Source organism: Herpailurus yagouaroundi, unplaced genomic scaffold (genome assembly GCF_014898765.1).
Source record: "Herpailurus yagouaroundi ecotype Mexico unplaced genomic scaffold, PumYag 28, whole genome shotgun sequence".
NCBI lineage: Eukaryota > Metazoa > Chordata > Mammalia > Carnivora > Felidae > Herpailurus > Herpailurus yagouaroundi.
In genome coordinates, this window is record NW_024412376.1 from 110,253,594 (window position 1) to 110,266,771 (window position 13,178).

The 13,178-nt window shown below is 37.5% G+C and overlaps 1 protein-coding gene across 1 annotated transcript in view; it reads left to right on the forward strand.

Moving 5' to 3' along the window:
• Positions 1-2,806: 2,806 nt before the first annotated feature.
• Positions 2,807-13,178, forward strand: part of GC (GC vitamin D binding protein) — a 31,480-nt gene continuing 21,108 nt past the window's right edge. Inside the window, exon 1 of the mRNA XM_040481584.1 lies at positions 2,807-3,027. Coding sequence (XP_040337518.1) covers positions 2,970-3,027 — 58 coding nt within the window. The 5' untranslated portion in view covers positions 2,807-2,969. The remainder of the gene's footprint in view (positions 3,028-13,178) is intronic.

Here is a 13,178-nt window from a genome sequence, read left to right on the forward strand (position 1 = left end):
AAAAAAATACCCTGCAATCTAGGTTGTGTTCAATTCCTACTTTGCACATCAACTTTAAGGATAATACATACTTTATGCTACTAACATCCATCTCATCAGGTCATTCATCAGGGCAACTGATAATGCACCTTATACTATTAAAGAGAATCTAAATGAAAAGAACACTCTGGGAAATGAAATCATTCTTAAGAAGGTCATTTGTACTATCATACTATACTGGGACAGTTTCTAAACAGCCTGTAGGATCATTAAAATGTTCAAGATACTGCTCTGGTAAAGAGTATATGGCCTAAGAGTTAGTAAAAGAGAATAATAGGTAAAGAAGCAAAGATGGGCTTTGTCTCACAATTTTGCCTAGAACTATTTTTTTTTTTTTTTTGGTGAAAAACCTACATTCCTTCTAAATCCAGTGACAAGATAAAAAAAAAAGTAGTGTTTAAGATTTTAAGTAGTTTCTATACCCAATGTAGGGTTCAAACTTATGACCCTGAAATCAAAAGTCACACGCTCTACCAGCTGAGCCAGTCAAGTGCCCCAACCAATTCTTTATAGGTAAGACAACTACTGTAAAATTCTACTTAAATATTTAATAAATCTGTTTAAAAATATATTTCAATAATAAATTTAAGTGGCCACAACTGCTACTATAACACAGTAGCAGATTTCAGTTGGCTGTTTTCACCTTTTGTCCCCATCTGACTTACTAGTCATTGCGACATGAGACTTCTCATTTAAGCCAATTATGATTATTTCTTCCCAGTTTTAGAATAGTTATAAGCAATGAACATTTGAAAGATTAAAGAGTGATACACAAATAATACTGAGCAAAGGCTCATATATTTAGCTATTAACAGGTGAGAGCTAATTTTCAGTTAGAAAAAGAAACTCAACCAAGAGAATGCTTTTGGCAGCTTGTGTAGAGATTACTCAAGAGGTCTCCTAAATGAGATGTTGCAATTCTTGTTACATGTAGTTTGTCATTAAACAGAAGTGATAGAGGTTATTGCAAAAGCAGAGATAAAGTTATTTTTTAAGTGAAAGAACAGGATGATCTTAAACTCTGGCAAATTTAATAGGAAACAATATAGTTTATCTTTGAATGAATCAAAATTGAAATACTGTTAAGTAAACTAAGAATGTATGTTGTGTTATCTTAATGGAACTTATCAGTCATTCTCAAGTCTGGGCTTCTCAGTTATTTTTAAACTCTTTGGCCCTAATTTAGAGTGGATTTCCAAATAATTCACAGTAAGACTAAAACATTTTTTAATTAACTTACAAAATAAACCAGTAGTTTAGCCAAAGGAAAAGTTTAGAAGATTTTGAGGTGGCAGAAAATTCATCTTCCAACAGTATAGAGTTGGTTCTTGAAGTGCAAGACTATCTTCCCATATGGTCTCTAGCAAGGTTTGTAGTATCTTTTAATCTCCTTTACCACATAGATGTCCATTGGCCTTACAGCAGTAACTAAGCAAGATCAAAGCAGAGATCTTTTTCCAACTAACAGGACTCCATTTTCTGAACCTAAAACCCTACTATTTTCAATATAGATGGTGGATCAGACTAAAAATGTAACTGTTTAGTGCAGTTTACCAATATTTGGAAGGAATCTGCCCATGTAATTAATCCTTTGCTACTAAATCATTACTGAAATTCTAAATTACTTGTCTGTGATGGTCCTAAAGCCAAGATACAGTGTTGGCTTTAAAATATTCTGCTGAGTTCCAGTGATCTTCTCAGTTTGGAGAGCTCTGCCAGCAAAGAAATTGGACAACAGCTAAAATAAGAGTAATAGCTAATGTAAACAACAGTAATAGAGAACATTAATGTTATCATGGGTTTGATGTCATGGTAAACTCTGTACATGGATTATCTTCATTAAGCTCACAACAATCTTGTGACAAAGGTACTAAGAGTTATCACTACTTTGCATAGGAGAAAAAAATCAGGCTTAAACAAAACTTCCCAAGGCTATAGGGCCAATAGGAGCTGAGGGAGGATTTGATTTCATAGCTTATGTACCCAACCCTTACCTGACTCAGTTTCCTGAAAAGAGGGCTACTCCAAGACCCAGGGACTGACCTGATTCCAATGATGGGATAATGATAACTATGCCTTTCTGGGTAATTTACAAAACCTATCTGGGGCTTGGTTCCCTCTTCTGCATTCTACAAGGCCACTATGAACTCTCAAGTTATACTATTCCCAAACATATTAATTGTAGAGTGTTTGTAGAAAGAACTTTAAATGAGCTCCAGGGAGTCCAACATTTGCCACTAACTTTTGTGATTTGGGGCATTTACCACCACCACCTCCATCACCCCTAGTTATTTGCCCTTCAAGGGTTATTTTTAATATGTAGGTCAGTGCTTTAAAAAGTGTAATATAGGACATGAAGTACTATCCCACCGTATTCAATAAAATTTTAAAACATTAAATTATGGAATGGGTGATAAGTTGGCTTCTCATTCTCTCCCTGCCCCCTTAGGACTTAAAAACAACTAGTCTGTGATATTTTAAAGATAATCCTTACTTGTAGTACATTTAAAGAAAGGCAGACCAATAGAGAGAAACCTCCAAGTTTCCATTTATACATGAGAAGGGTAGAGACAGTCCCAAGATGCTTAACTCACAGGGCAGGTGGGAAATGTGCCCATTAATACATTAAGTACATTTTAGTAAAAAGCAGCAGTGGGGGAAAAAATTCTATATATACCCTGACTCTTGCAGTTTGACAAAGTTAATGATTAAAATCTTCTACATTTTCCCCCAGGGTGTCTATTTGTCTTGATTGATATTATTTTATCTCTTATGGTCCAAGGATGACTGCCCTTGCTTCTGTGTAGAGATTAATAATTGATTGGTTCATAGTCAGGAATCTTAGTAAAAGGGAATTGGTTACTTTGGGCTGTCACTTTTACTGGGTGACGTACCGGAGACGAGGTGCTGCAGAACTCACCAGCAGAAAAATGAAGAGAATTCTGGTTCTTCTGCTTGCTGTAGCATTTGTGCATGCTCTAGAAAGAGGTAAGACTTCCATTGGCGTGATCATTTATAAAAACTCTTAGTAGTCTGATTTTCCATTACCCTTTTGAAAAGTTATAGAAAAATTAGAGAACAGAGAGTTGGTATACAAGAACAGAGTTGGTAAACATGTTGAGAAAGGATAGAATCAAAAAGGCACTAATGTGAGCTCAAATGTGGCATATAGCATTTAATTGAAATAGACAAGAAATCAAGAATCTCAGAAAAGAAAATTGAAAAGATAATTGTCCTTCTTTGATTTTTTTGAGAGCCAAGATTTGGAGAGAATCACTTGAAATTAGAAATTCAGTTGTTAGAAGATAATGCAAATGGAAGCTGTGGTCAATCAATGAGCACTTTTCCCCCTAGACTTCAAAGATTTATGGTCTTTGAGAGCATAACACGTTCTATCAATGATGCATGCAGTCAGCAAAGATCCTAGATCCTCTTTAAGGAATTCTGTGTATGTTTAATATTTGAAAGTGCATTATAGTTTCTAAAACATCCACATGAAAGAATATAGCTTAATTATCTTGATAACCATGTTTTAGATTTTTCATTAATATTCTTTAAATGGGAGGGGCACCTAGATGGCTCAGTCAGTTAAACGTCTGACTCTTGGTATAGGCAAGGGTCATGATTTATGATTTGTGAGATCCAGGCCTGCATTGGGCTCTGCACAGAGATTCTCCCTCTCTCCCACTCTCTCTCTCTCTCTCTCTCTCTGCCCCTCCCCCAATTGCTGGCTCACTCTCAAAATAAACATTTTTTTTAAATATTCTCCAAATGGCATCTCGTCTTTGAGCAATGTTTAAAAATGTTTTTAAATGATAGAAGCTGAAATAGAAGCATGCGACTTCATGAAAAGTTTCCAAGCTTCAAATTCATAATCCTTTCCAATTTCCTTCTCTGGCTGATTCTTTAGTGCTTCTAAGGAAATCTGCATTCATCTTGGTGAAGTGAAACTTACATTTAGTGCTATCCGTGAGCAGCCTCACTCAAGTCATGTGGTAGTATTCATATTAACAACATATCTAACCAATAGACTAAGATGTATAACCCAGAAATTACCAGTTACTGTGACATGAACTTTATTCCTCTTCTCTGTACATTCACTTTTCCTTGATCTTTTATCCAAGTTATTTTACATTTTAAGTTCTAGATAGATAGATAGATAGATAGATAGATGTTTATTTTTGAGAGTGGGATAGGAGCAAAGAGAGAGAGGGAAACACAGAATCTGAAACAGGCTCCAGGATCTGAGCTGTCAGCATAGAGCCCCACGTGGGACTTGAACCCAGAAGCCATGGGATCATGACCTGAGCTGAAGTCGGATGCTTAACCAACTGAGCCACCCAGGCACACCTCATTTATAGATTTTTAAGTAAACTACAGATCCTATGCTCGACTACAAAGTCTGAGATCTCATGGGGTATAAATTGTGTCCTTTACAAGAGCCCTAAATAGGCCACGTCCCAGGAAACCCTGAAAGCTTATTCCTTTGCCTATGGTTTCCCTGGGGCATATACGAACCTGAGAAATCCTACTGAAATACGTTCACATCAAGATCTTCAAAACACAGAAGATCTAGTAATGGCTAGGTCCTGGGATTGTATGTGGATGCCCAGCATAGGGCAGGGGTCATCATTTTGGACTGCTGACTCTGAAAGTGCATATTGGCTTCCCAAAGGATCACAAATGCCCTCTGGAAAAGGACATTCTGCAACTTCTATTTTGACTTTCAGCACTCTCTCAGGCTCTAATGAAATGGATCCTGAGAACTTCAATTAAGTTCAGACCTTAAAGGAAGCTTAACAATGAACTTCAGATTACTTAGATTCCAAAGGTCAGATGATAACCCCCAAGACCTAAAATACATTTATAAGTAATAAATGTCCAATATTTGGAAATAGTACTCCTGACGCACCAGTCCTGAGCATGACCCAAATGACCAAGTCAATGATTTACCTGGGAGCTAGGTAGGCTCTCTTCTAGCAGAAAGTTACTATATACTATATATACACACACACACACATATATATTTGTATGTATATAAAATAAATGGAGTTGAGAGGAGGCTTGGATAGTAGACAATAGGTATGTGTTGCAGTTCAATTATAGTTCTAGAGAGCTGATCAACAATCCACAGCATGTATCTAGAAGACCTTTTTCCAAAGTATATTTCATTCAAGACTCATGTTAGGAAAAGTTTTATGGCCAAACACATATAAGAAATAAGCCATACATTAGTCTTTCTTCGTTGGTTTACAATCCATGTCTTTGTTACCCTAAAGGTTCCAAGAAGTCATACAAGAAAGAAACCTTACTTCACCCAGTTTCCCAAACACACGTGCTCTTTCCTAAAGTGTCCAGACACCATGGAAGTATTCTTTGGGAAACCTCAGGTTTAAGATGGATACTGCTGCAGCTCAACATGAATATTGGCTCCAGTCGGGCAAATCCTGTCCTATCAAATGGCCCTGGAGATTTAGTGCACAAGCCCTTGGGTACATCTTGGGAGAAAAGGGCTTACCAAGTATGCCAAATCCGGATGGAGTCATAAAAATACCTCCACATTAGCTACCCCATGAGAGGCAAGAAGTCTGTGTATGCCAATCACCTCTCCACTCAAGTTTCTTTCCTCAGGACTGAAATCTAAAATCTATCTCTCCCTCTCCCCAAGAAAGCAGCAGGAAGGCTGACATAGCTACACAATTACTAAGGAAATAATGCTATGGGAAATAAGCCTCTGCATTTTATAGGAGCTGTTGGCAAGACCGGGGTCTATTATTACAAACATTTTCCTTTTTGCTTGAAGCATCTCATTCTCAACATATGTACTGTTACTAGATGGGGTATCAAATAGCAAGAAGAAAGTAAGTTCTTTGAGTTGTGGGGGAGCTGCATTTATCCTTCTCCTGCTTGCCTGTCAGAACACCCCTAGACAATGTGGGTTATCCCAATCTCCCAAATCACCACTGAATCACCATTTCTCTTTTCCACAAGCTCAGCCTTCATCAGCAGCCATATTAAAAATAAGTTGCTCTAAGTTTGATTCAGGAGCATCGCTGCGCAGAATGTCAGAGAAGTAATTTAGGATACGTAGAGATCTTCTCTGTTTTCTCAGATAAGTCTTTGTATCCTCTCTGCAAAACCTACATAAATGGTTATTGAGGGGGTGACCCAGGATAGGAGGTCTACATGATGAGAAGGAGACAGCCATGAAAAGATCTAGAAGTGTGTTTCAAGGTGAAGGAACAGAGGTATAAAAGTCTTAGGAACAAGTATGGCCTGAATCAAGTTCACAAAGCAGCCAGAGAAAAAGCACAAAAGAGGCTTAGCTCTTTTTGAGGGAAAAGGAGGAGGAGCTGAAGTCAAAGTAGCAGCTAACTTTATCACAAAGGCACTGTTAACTTCCCTGGAAATTAATAGCAAAGTTACACTCCACTGTTGTTAGGTACAAAGCCAGGTACACACTCACCACCACATGGCTACTATAGGGAGAAGTATGTATGCTTTAAGCAGACATGAGGTTAATCTAGGAGGAAGAGATGAAGAATTTTTTTTAATGTTTATTCATTTTTGAGAGAGAAAGCATGAGCGAGGTAGAGACACCGGATGGCAGAGGGGGATGGTGGCAGAGGATCCAAAGTGGTCTCTGAGAGAGCACCAGCGAGCCCAATGAGGGGCTTGAACTCACGAACCTAACCATGAGATCATGACCTTGGCCAAATTTGGACACTCAGCCAATTGAGCCACTCAGGTGCCCCAAGAGATGAACAATCCTTAATAGGCATCTATTACCCTTCTCCCTGGGTGTCTATGGCCACTTAACCTGTTTTTTTCTGCCCACCACTACACTGCTCTGTCCCCCACCCCTTCCAGTTCCTCTGCTAAAGTCACACTGACATCCACACTATCCCACACACTGTGTGCTCTGCACCTAAGGAGCTTGTGCTAGCCACCCCCCTCCTCTTAGAACACTGATCCACCTGATATCCACATGGCTCCCTTCCTCACCTCCTTTCAAGTGTCTGCTCCAAGTTCATGTACATAAGAGGCTTCCCTGACCAACCTATCTCAAATAGCACTGACTATTCCATTTTTCCTTATCCCTTTACCTTGATTTCTTTTTAGTACTCCTTACCTTATCTCATCACCAGCTGTGTATTATAATAAATGTAAAATGTAGAACCCAACCTCTAGGAAATCAAGGAGTTTATTTTTGTTCCTTGCTTAATTCCAAGTTTTAGAAGACTACTTGACATGTAATATGTGTTCAACAGATTTTTTGCGTAAAATCAGAAAGTTAGGATTGTTAGGTAGTTTTGATTATTTAAGGAAAATTAAACGTCAACTAGGACATATCATAGATATCCTGGAAGTAGTAAACTCTGTAAAATTATAAAATAAGATTTATAAAGTATCCAATGTGAAACATTAGAGTCTATGCACTAAATATAGCCAATATTCATAATGTGTCAGCATGTTCAAAATCTTTTGAATAAATTTCATCTTTACAACACTCTGATCAACTCAGTACTATTATCCCTACTTTGAAAGTGAGAGAAATTATTCAAGGAAAATAAGCTAATAAGTGGCAGAATCAGAATTTTACCTAGATTAGTTAGGTTTACAAAGATAATGCTTGAAATCATGGTTTTGTTGCCTCTCATGGGACAGATATCTGAACAATCTCTCACTAAGCTAAGGACAAAAGAGAAAAACCGTTCATTAGCACCTGTTTAGGGGGAATTAAGTCAAATTCACTCTGCCTACTATGGTCATCCAGAACTTATCCAAACTCTAGTTCATCCATACTCCATAGGACTGGCTCTGTCTTCTAACTTCCCTGTTTTCCCAGTACCATAACCTTGGAATTGCTTGATGTCCAATCCTGCAGAGACTTCCTGAGTTTTGTTGTTTTCATTTGTTATCTATATTCGATCATGTCCATATTCTACCAATTTCAGCCCTGAAGTAAATCAGCCTTATACAGAGCATTCCACTATAGGAACCTCCTCCGTATTCCCTTTTGCCTCTCTTTTACCTCCTATGTGTATTTAAGCTCAAACCCTGTGAACACTACCTCTCATATCTACATTTCCATATACGGTCTTTGTCCAGGCCCTTGTTCCCCTTTGCATGGTTATTGTAATGGCTTCTGACCAAATCCCTACCTCTTATCTCTTCCCCACTTGGTTCATATTAGAATACAATACACAACCTGACAATCTGATAACTGGAGTCCAAAAGATGAATTACATAAAAGTCAGGATCACTACTGAGAGATTAATGAAATGATCAATTTGAGCTTGTACAGCCAGCTGGTAGGATTTCAGGGATCAGGCTATCTAATACAAATCCACCCCAATTCTAGTCTGTTTAAAGCCACCTAATGGTAAGTACAACTTCAGGCTGAAATAGGAGTGAGCAAATGGTAGGCAGAATGGAGCCCTCTAAAAATGTCTAGATCCTAAGGTCCAGAACCTGTGAGTAAATAGGTAGGTTACATCACAAAAGGGAATTAAGGTTGCAGATGGAAAAAAGGTTGCTAATCAGCTGACCTTCAAATAGAAAAATAATGCTGGATTACCCGGTGGGGTCAATGCAATCACAAGGTGCTTATGGTAGAAGAAAAGCAAAAGAGTCAGAGGAAGGGGTGACTAAGGAAAAAAAGATGCAAAATTCTAGCTTTGAAAATGGAGAGGACGGCCTGGTCCCAAGAAATGTTGACTGCCTCTAGAAGCCAGAACAGAAAAGGAAACAGATGATCTCCTTAAACCTCCAGGAAGAACATAGTCCTATTGACACTTTGATTTTAGCCCAAGGAGACCTTGGCCAGACTACCCAACAGAACTATAAGGCAGTAAGTTTGTGTTGATTAAACCACTAAATTTGTGGTAATTTGTTCCAGTAGCAAAAGAAGTCTCATATAGCAGGTTTCTGGGCCCTGTGACGAGTTGAGACTTCCCAGAGAAAAGGAGAAGTGAGGCAAGGCATCTCACGGTTGATGAGCTACCATTTTATTTGTCAGATCCAGTGAAAGCTGGCCAGGAGATGACTGGGGTGCACGTTGACTCATTTCGCTGATTTCTTAGAGTTTCTATTTTTAATCTTCTCTTTCATATTCCTTTTACCAGAAAGTAACTTAACCTATCTCCTGCAAGGAGGACTGGAACAAATCACAGAATATCTATATCACCAGAGTAGAGAATATCTGATAATATATACCATAATTGGATTTTGCTATGAAAAGTTGAATTTTGCTATAAAAAGTTTTTAACACTGAGTGTTTAACACATTAGGCAGGAGAGGTGCTAAGCATTTTTACATAGATTAATGTAGAAGAACCTTATGAAAAAGGTACTATTGATTACCTTAAGCCCAAGATTACTCTTTCTTGAATTCCCCTACAGGAATAGATTTCAATGGATACCCCATACCTTAAAATTAAAACTTTGACTATTAAGTCTGTGTTTAAGTCTCATACTTCGGTTCTCTTATTGGACTATTCATTTTCCAATTAGGATTTATGATTTTCTAACTTAAGACAGCTCTTTAAGTTGTACCCTCCACACAAATACTTCTCCCAATTCATTTACTCCTGTTAAAATCCTGCCTATTATTCATGATTCACTTCAGGTAATAGTTCCTTTCTTGAGGCTTTCTAAAAGCTCTCCCTTCCATTCTCAAGTTTCATAATGCTTTGTTTCAGTCTCTTCTTGGGCAATGATCACTACTGGTATGACATGCTTATCTCTACCACCAGACTTCAGTTCCTTAAGTATCGGGGTCTTCTGAGTTTTGGCGTAGCACCTTTTTATTCCTGTAGGCTATACAATGCATTCCAAATTTCCACATCAAGATGTAGAACATATCGCCCTCAAGTATCCCAAAAGTGGGAATATGAAACTTGCTCCCTGATCTTCACCCCTGCAAAAGCATTTGTAGATGACAAGGTGCCCAACTTATAAAGGGAAGGGGCAGTGCAAGGAGATGTAGAAAGAATGCCCTCCTTTGAGACTTTGGTGAGACCACTACAGTAGACCCATGGACGTTAAATATGAGTGAAGTCCATGAGGCCACTCTCTACCACAACTGTCGTTTCTAGAGAACTGACTCACTGACCCCGTATCTCCTACTATTTAATTTTCAAAATATAAAATGAAGCTTTATTTGTTCTTCTGATGGCATCCTAAGAAGGACATTTCATTTCCTCTAAATCGTTTAATCTATAGAGGTCAGGGGCACCTGGGTGGCTCAGTCGGTTGAGCGTCCGACTTCGGCTCAGGTCATGATCTCGCTGTCTGTGAGTTCAAGCCCCGCGTCGGGCTCTGTGCTGACAGCTCAGAGCCTGGAGCCTGCTTCGGATTCTGTGTCTCCCTCTCTCTCTGACCCTCCCCCATTCATGCTCTGTCTCTCTCTGTCTCAAAAATAAACAAACATTAAATAAATAAATAAATAAAAAATACCACACATAATCTATAGAGGTCATGTAGAGTTCTAGGTTTAGTATTAGAAGGATTGAATTTCTTTTATGGACTCAAACCCAGAAAACTGCACACTGGCCTATAATCATTATCAATGTGAAAGACCAGATCAGTGTTTTACGATTAAAAAAAGCCATAGAAATGAGAACCAAAAAAGCCTGAAAAAATGAAATCAAGTTTTAATTCGCCACTGCTTCATTAATAGGGATTCTAGCAATAAATCAGTAGTTTTATCTCCAATAACTAGGGAAGCTTCCTAAACCTGTCCAGCAAGGCTCAATTTCTCAAGTAAAATCACTATTCTGAAATCAATCTATAGTCTGCTTAGTTTAAATAAATGCTACAAATCATATTTCTAAGTTCACACTCACACACCCCCCCCCAAATATATGGACATTTTCTGACACCAACGAGTCTGTCAGTGCATGATGGAAATGAAAATGCCAAAGGAATAAAATTAAAACAATATATAATGCTCCATGGAGCTCTGAAAACCTATGATTCTCCAAAACAAAAAAGGAAAATAGCAACATTAATATGGTTTCTAGCATCCTACATAAGCATTTATTCAATTCAATGTTATTTAGGGTACAGCCATTGCTCCTGGTATATAAATGGCTTTTATAGGGGACCGAATTTGTTTTAGAGAAATACTGTAGCAGTAGTTCAAGCATTCAGAATACATTTTTTAGCAAAGTTTGTACCAGGACAGTAGTACCTTATGGTCTGTCTATTTTCAACTAGATTGAAAATTCCATGAGGGCAGAAGGAGTATTTTGCTCTCCATTGTATATTCACTACTGAATCCAACCACCTAGTACAGAGTAGGTCTTCAAAACATATCTGTTTCATTTATTAATACTATTAGCTCTGTTGAGAGAGAGGAGGTACATAAAGCAATACCAATTTCCTAAAAATAAATCAAGTTTTCAAAAGTCTAGATAGAATTAGACACAACTTACCAGAATATTTCACAATATAGAAAGAAATGGGACAGGCTATTGCAAAAAGCAAAAATTCCATTAATTTGTAAACATTTAGTGCTTAGGGGTCACTTGATGTCAAAGTGATTTCACCAGAGTCACTGAGATTATGCCAATATTTACTGGGGCTGTATCAAAGTCCAGATTGCCTTCTTTATAACCACATGGAACATTCAAGAACAGACTGTGTCATTTATCATTCATTCCAGATAGTATTTAATTACATGAATCAAAGTGGGTTCAACTGGTATGAAAACATTTAGCAGCACTCCCTGGAGTCAGGAATCAATTTGTAATAATCATATTGCAAATTAACTTCAGTATTTGTTTTTTCAACCATTAGAAAATGATTAACATCTGCTTAGGCTTAGAAGATATAGGTATTCTCTGGATAAATAAGTGAACAATTTTTTTTTTAATCAGAAACATATTTTGAGTAGTCTATCTGTAAGATACATGGTACAACAGCTTCCTCTACAGGTTATTTAAGAGCTTTTTACCCTTAATTCTAAACTTTCTCAGTTGACTCTTTTGAGCTGCCTCCCTTGCTTCTATCAAGCCCAAGGTTGAATTTCGAGAAAAAATGGTTCCAAAACCATTTTAAATCTTATGTAGTTGATCTAATTTCCCTCCCTTTTTTTGCATCGTTATTTTGAATTTTTTTTAATTTTTAAGTTTTATTCAAATTCAAGTTACTTAACATATAGTGTAGCATTGGTTTCACGAGAATTTAGTGATTCATCACTTGCATATAACACCCAGTGTTCATCCCAACAAGTGTCCTCCTTAATGCCCATCACCGATTTAGCCCATCCCTCACCCAACACTCCTCCAGCAACCTCAGTTTGTTCTCTGTATTTAAGAGTCTTTTATGGTTTGCCTCCCTTTTATTTTTCCTTCCCTTATGCTCATCTGTTTTGTTTCTTAAATCCCTCCTATGAGTGAAATCATATGTTATTTATCTTTATTTCACTTAGTACCTAACACCTGTGGATTCTCATGCATTTCGGTACAAACACCAGTTGATTTAATTAAAGCTACTTAACAGGGGCTAATCTGTAGTGTCTGCTTATATCACATGTACTCACATTCCCATAATGCACTGAGTGAAGCTTTTTTGGATGAAGTGAGAAATCTGAATCTGGAAGGCCAGAAAAAATATTTCTTTAAATGTTCATCAGAGGTATGCCCTTTGAATATAGGCTCTCACTTTGCATGTTATTGAGTGTTCAGCAATACTAACAAAAATGGACTTCTGTATTTTTATAGGGAACATTAAACAAAATTAGCCCTTATGCATTAAACAGAAAAGTTCTTATTGGAGTTATTTTTTGTGGTTCAAAACACGGTAAGTTCTTGGGGGCAGGGGGAGGATTCCATTTAATTTCTTAATATTTCTAAAAGGAATTCTTTTGTAATCCCTTGTATGTGATCTTATAGATACAAGGATATAATCTTGTACTAAATTTAGGAATTTAATACATATGGTTATTTAAATTCCATTTGATTATTTCCAGGAAAAACTCCCCTCCTCAAAAAGGTATTCATCATTTCAGTTATTAGTCATGGCTATAACAAAGTTCTCACACATTGAACTAAAATCTACCACCAGTTTTTCTTAGCTCTACCTTAGGAACAACATAAAAGCCTGGACATCCTCCCTTAGGAACAACATAAA